The sequence below is a fragment of the Myotis lucifugus genome, unplaced genomic scaffold, assembly GCF_000147115.1.
Source record: "Myotis lucifugus unplaced genomic scaffold, Myoluc2.0 scaffold_355, whole genome shotgun sequence".
Classification (NCBI taxonomy): Eukaryota; Metazoa; Chordata; class Mammalia; order Chiroptera; family Vespertilionidae; genus Myotis; species Myotis lucifugus.
In genome coordinates this window covers 86569-89957 of record NW_005871403.1, presented here as the reverse complement: position 1 = coordinate 89957, position 3389 = coordinate 86569, and the positions used below count along the sequence as shown (strand labels likewise).

General features: G+C 50.6%; 1 protein-coding gene across 7 annotated transcripts in view; it reads left to right on the top strand.

Annotated features, from left to right (window-relative positions):
* PIGL (phosphatidylinositol glycan anchor biosynthesis class L) overlaps positions 1–3194 on the top strand; it is a 65535-nt gene extending 62341 nt beyond the window's left edge. For 2 of the 7 annotated variants that reach the window (XM_014466726.2, XM_006101386.3), the window contains 2 exons: positions 1307–1440; positions 2880–3194. In XM_014466726.2, coding sequence (XP_014322212.1) covers positions 1307–1440; positions 2880–2978 — 233 coding nt within the window. In that variant the 3' untranslated portion in view covers positions 2979–3194. Of the gene's footprint in view, positions 1–1306; positions 1715–2879 lie in introns of those variants that run through there. The other 5 variants (XM_023764879.1, XM_023764877.1, XM_023764875.1 and 2 more) reach the window with 4 other exon arrangements.
* Positions 3195–3389: the final 195 nt, after the last annotated feature.

Genomic DNA, 3389 nt, shown 5'->3' with positions numbered 1-3389 from the left:
AGGATCTGCCTTCTACAAGCTGGAGGCCCAGGGGAGCAGGTGGTATCATTCTGTCCGAGCCCCAGGGCCCAAGAAGCAGGGAGCCAATGACGAGATCCCAGTCCCAGCCCAGGACCCCCAGAGAAGCAGGGAGCCAATGACAAGATCCCAGGCCCAGCCCAGGGCCCCCAGAGAAGCAGGGAGCCAATGACAAGATCCCAGGCCCAGCCCAGGGCCCCCAGAGAAGCAGGGAGCCAATGACAAGATCCCAGGCCCAGTCCAGGGCCTGAGGGCCGATGACCAGCATACCCGCTCTGTCAGGCAGAAAAGGAGTTCTCCCCTCCTTGGCCTCTTGTTCTCTTCAGCCCCTAACTGGATGCTTACACGCGTGCGCTCACACACACTCACACTCACACTGGAAGGAAATCTACTGACTCAAATGCTAACCCCATCTGGAAACACCCTCACGGACACCCAGAAATCATGTTCAGCCAATCATCTGGGCGCCCTGTGGTGCAGCTGACACGCCAGGCCCTGCCCACTCGCCTCCTAGCTTTCTCACGGGTGGGTTTTCCACCTCTGGTATTCGTTCAGTCTGTCTGTCCAAACTCACCTCCCATCCTGCAGTTAATTAGCCAGGTTGTAACTGACTGGTGGGTGCTTGATGGATTAATCTGCTTGAGTTCAAAACTCTTCCTAACCCAAAAGGTGGTGCATGCCGCCCCCTGCCATATACTGTGTGGTGCGGCTGCTTGACCTGTGAGCTAGTGTCTGGTCTGTCAGAGGGACAATGCACATCTCTCCCAGGAATGCTGTGGAGATGAAAGATATGAAAACATATGAGCATGTGCCCTTTCTCAGGGGCTTACTGAGGTCGCCAAGCTGTGAGGTCTTTGGAACTTGACTATAGTTTATTTTATTCTTATTTATTAACCTTGTGAGACAGGCAGGTCCCACACTATCAACACCATTTACAGATGAGAAAACTGAGGCTCAGAGAGGTTAAGGGACTTTCTTAGTTCTTTAGTGACCGAGCAGGAAGCAGACCTCTGGCCTCCCAATACAGAAATTCCTGTCTCTGTCCTCTTTCCCCTGGCCCTGAGGTAGCCAAATCCCAACGTCTAGCAACCAACCTTTTCTTGCTAGGACTGTAGCAGGGAGAGGCAGCAGGCCAGGTGTCCTGCGGTCCTTTCACTCTTCTCATCGGGGAGAATGATGGACAAAGGGCCACTGCCCCGCCCTGAGCCCCAAGGGGCAGGTAGGGTGCTCGGGAAAATCTGTCTGGAAGCAACAGCTCTTCCCTCCTCCCCCTCCCTCCCCCACCCAGGGTGCACGGTGCTCACGCTTCAGTCTGTGAATGTGCTGCGCAAGTACATCGCCCTTCTGGACCTGCCCTTCTCTCTGCTTCATGCCGGCCATGTCCGCTTCGTGCTGACCAGCAAGGAAGTGACACAGGCCAAGGTGAGGATTGCAACTTCCTTCACACCCCACTCCAGATCTGCCCAGACTCCGGCTCCTCAAACCCTGGCCTGCACAGGCCCTAACAGAGACCTCCCCCAGCAGCCAGCCTCTGCCCCTGCGTGTCAGTACTGGTGCTGGACCTGGAGTCATAGATTTTCAAGAACTACCTTTTTTTTTTTTACTGATTATAAAAATAAATAATACATGCTAAAAAAGCAAATAATAACATATGCTTATTGTAGAACATCTGGAAATGCATAAAAGCATCAAAAGAAAATTAAAATAATAAAATTTCTTGCAATCCCACCTCTCATATGTAATCCTAGTTAATATGTTGGTTTATATCTTCTATATAAAGAATATTAGATAAATATATGTACATAAGAATATATTTATTCTTATATTTTTAAAAATATATTTTTATTGATTTTGGAGAGGAAGGGAGAGGGAGAGAGAGATAGAAACATCAATGATGAGAGAGAATCATTGATCAGCTGCCTCCTGCATGCCCCTAGTGGGGTGCAAGCCCGCAACCTGGGCATATGCCCTTGACCAGAATCGAACCAGGGACCCTTCATCCGCAGGCCAACACTCTATCCACTGAGCCACACCAGCTAGGGTGATAGTTCCCTTTATCACTTAAAGCTTGTTGTCATCACAGGTGCACTCACATCTCTGAAGCCACATATGTCCTGACAAATATAAAACGAGTTATTTAGAGAAAGGTTTATAATGATATTAACTTGGAGAGGAAGATCACTTTGGTACTTAAAGAAAAACAGGCAGAAACCGTTTATATGTTTATATACAGTTAAATCAGTTGCTATTATCCATTCTTTTTAAAAACTGAACTCTCCCAGACCTGCATAACTAGATGATAAACATTTCTTCCACTAGGCAGCAAAGAGAACCCAGGCCTATGTGCACCATTCTTCCTTCCTCTCTAACAGCACTTGTACTTTCCGGGCTACCGAATTCAGAGGCGTCTGAGCCTAGTATTCTAGCTGCCCCATGAAACGCCCTGTGTGTCATACATGCGAAGTGCTGGGGCAAAGTGATTAACAACGAAGGCTCCAGAGGCAATCGGATGGCTCTGGGTTCAAATGTCAGCCCACTCTGTGCTAGCTACTTGAGATGGATATGTTTCCTCATCTATTTTTTAAGAAATAATAATAGTACTTAAGTCACTGGGTTGTTAAAATTGAAATACTGCGTGGAGACTGAGCGTTACAGCTGCGGCGCATCCTCTGCTGTTACCACAGGGAGCGCGTGGCCATGGGAGAGGGAGGCGGTGCGTGGCAGCCAGTCCTCGGTTCCGAGGTCACAGGAAGAAGCCTGCCAAGGCTCTAGCATCGGTGTGTTGTTGGGAGGAAGATGAAACAAACTAACAGGAAGTGCTCAGTGCCCTTGTTTGCTAACATGTGCTCCGGTTCTTGCAGAGGGCCATGTCCTGCCACCGCAGCCAGCTCCTGTGGTTCCGCCGGCTCTACGTGCTCTTCTCCCGGTACCTGAGAATCAACTCTCTGCACGCCCTCTGATCCCGGGACAAGGAGAGAAAGGACCAGGAAGCAGCCTGCTCGGGAGCTGGCTATGTCCCTGAGCCGAAGTAGAGCCCGGTGTACCAGGACCCTGCTCCTCAGGGTAGCCAGCCCCTGACGAACGGAGGCCATGCAGGCCGAAGGACTGTCTAAACTTCACTTTCTCCTCTGGGAAAAAACACACAACAACCAAAAACAAGCCCAAGGGTAACCATAGTTACCCTGCTAGCTTCTTCCATGCTTGTGAGAAATAATATATGTGAAAACCCAGCGTATGGCAGACACCTAGCCCAGCTGCAGCCATGTCAGTGGCCGTGCAAGTGCCGCAGGCCAGTGCACAGGTGACGCTGCCCGCATTTACGCTGTTTCAGAGCCGGCTCACCACCACCACCACCCCACCCCCCCCCCACC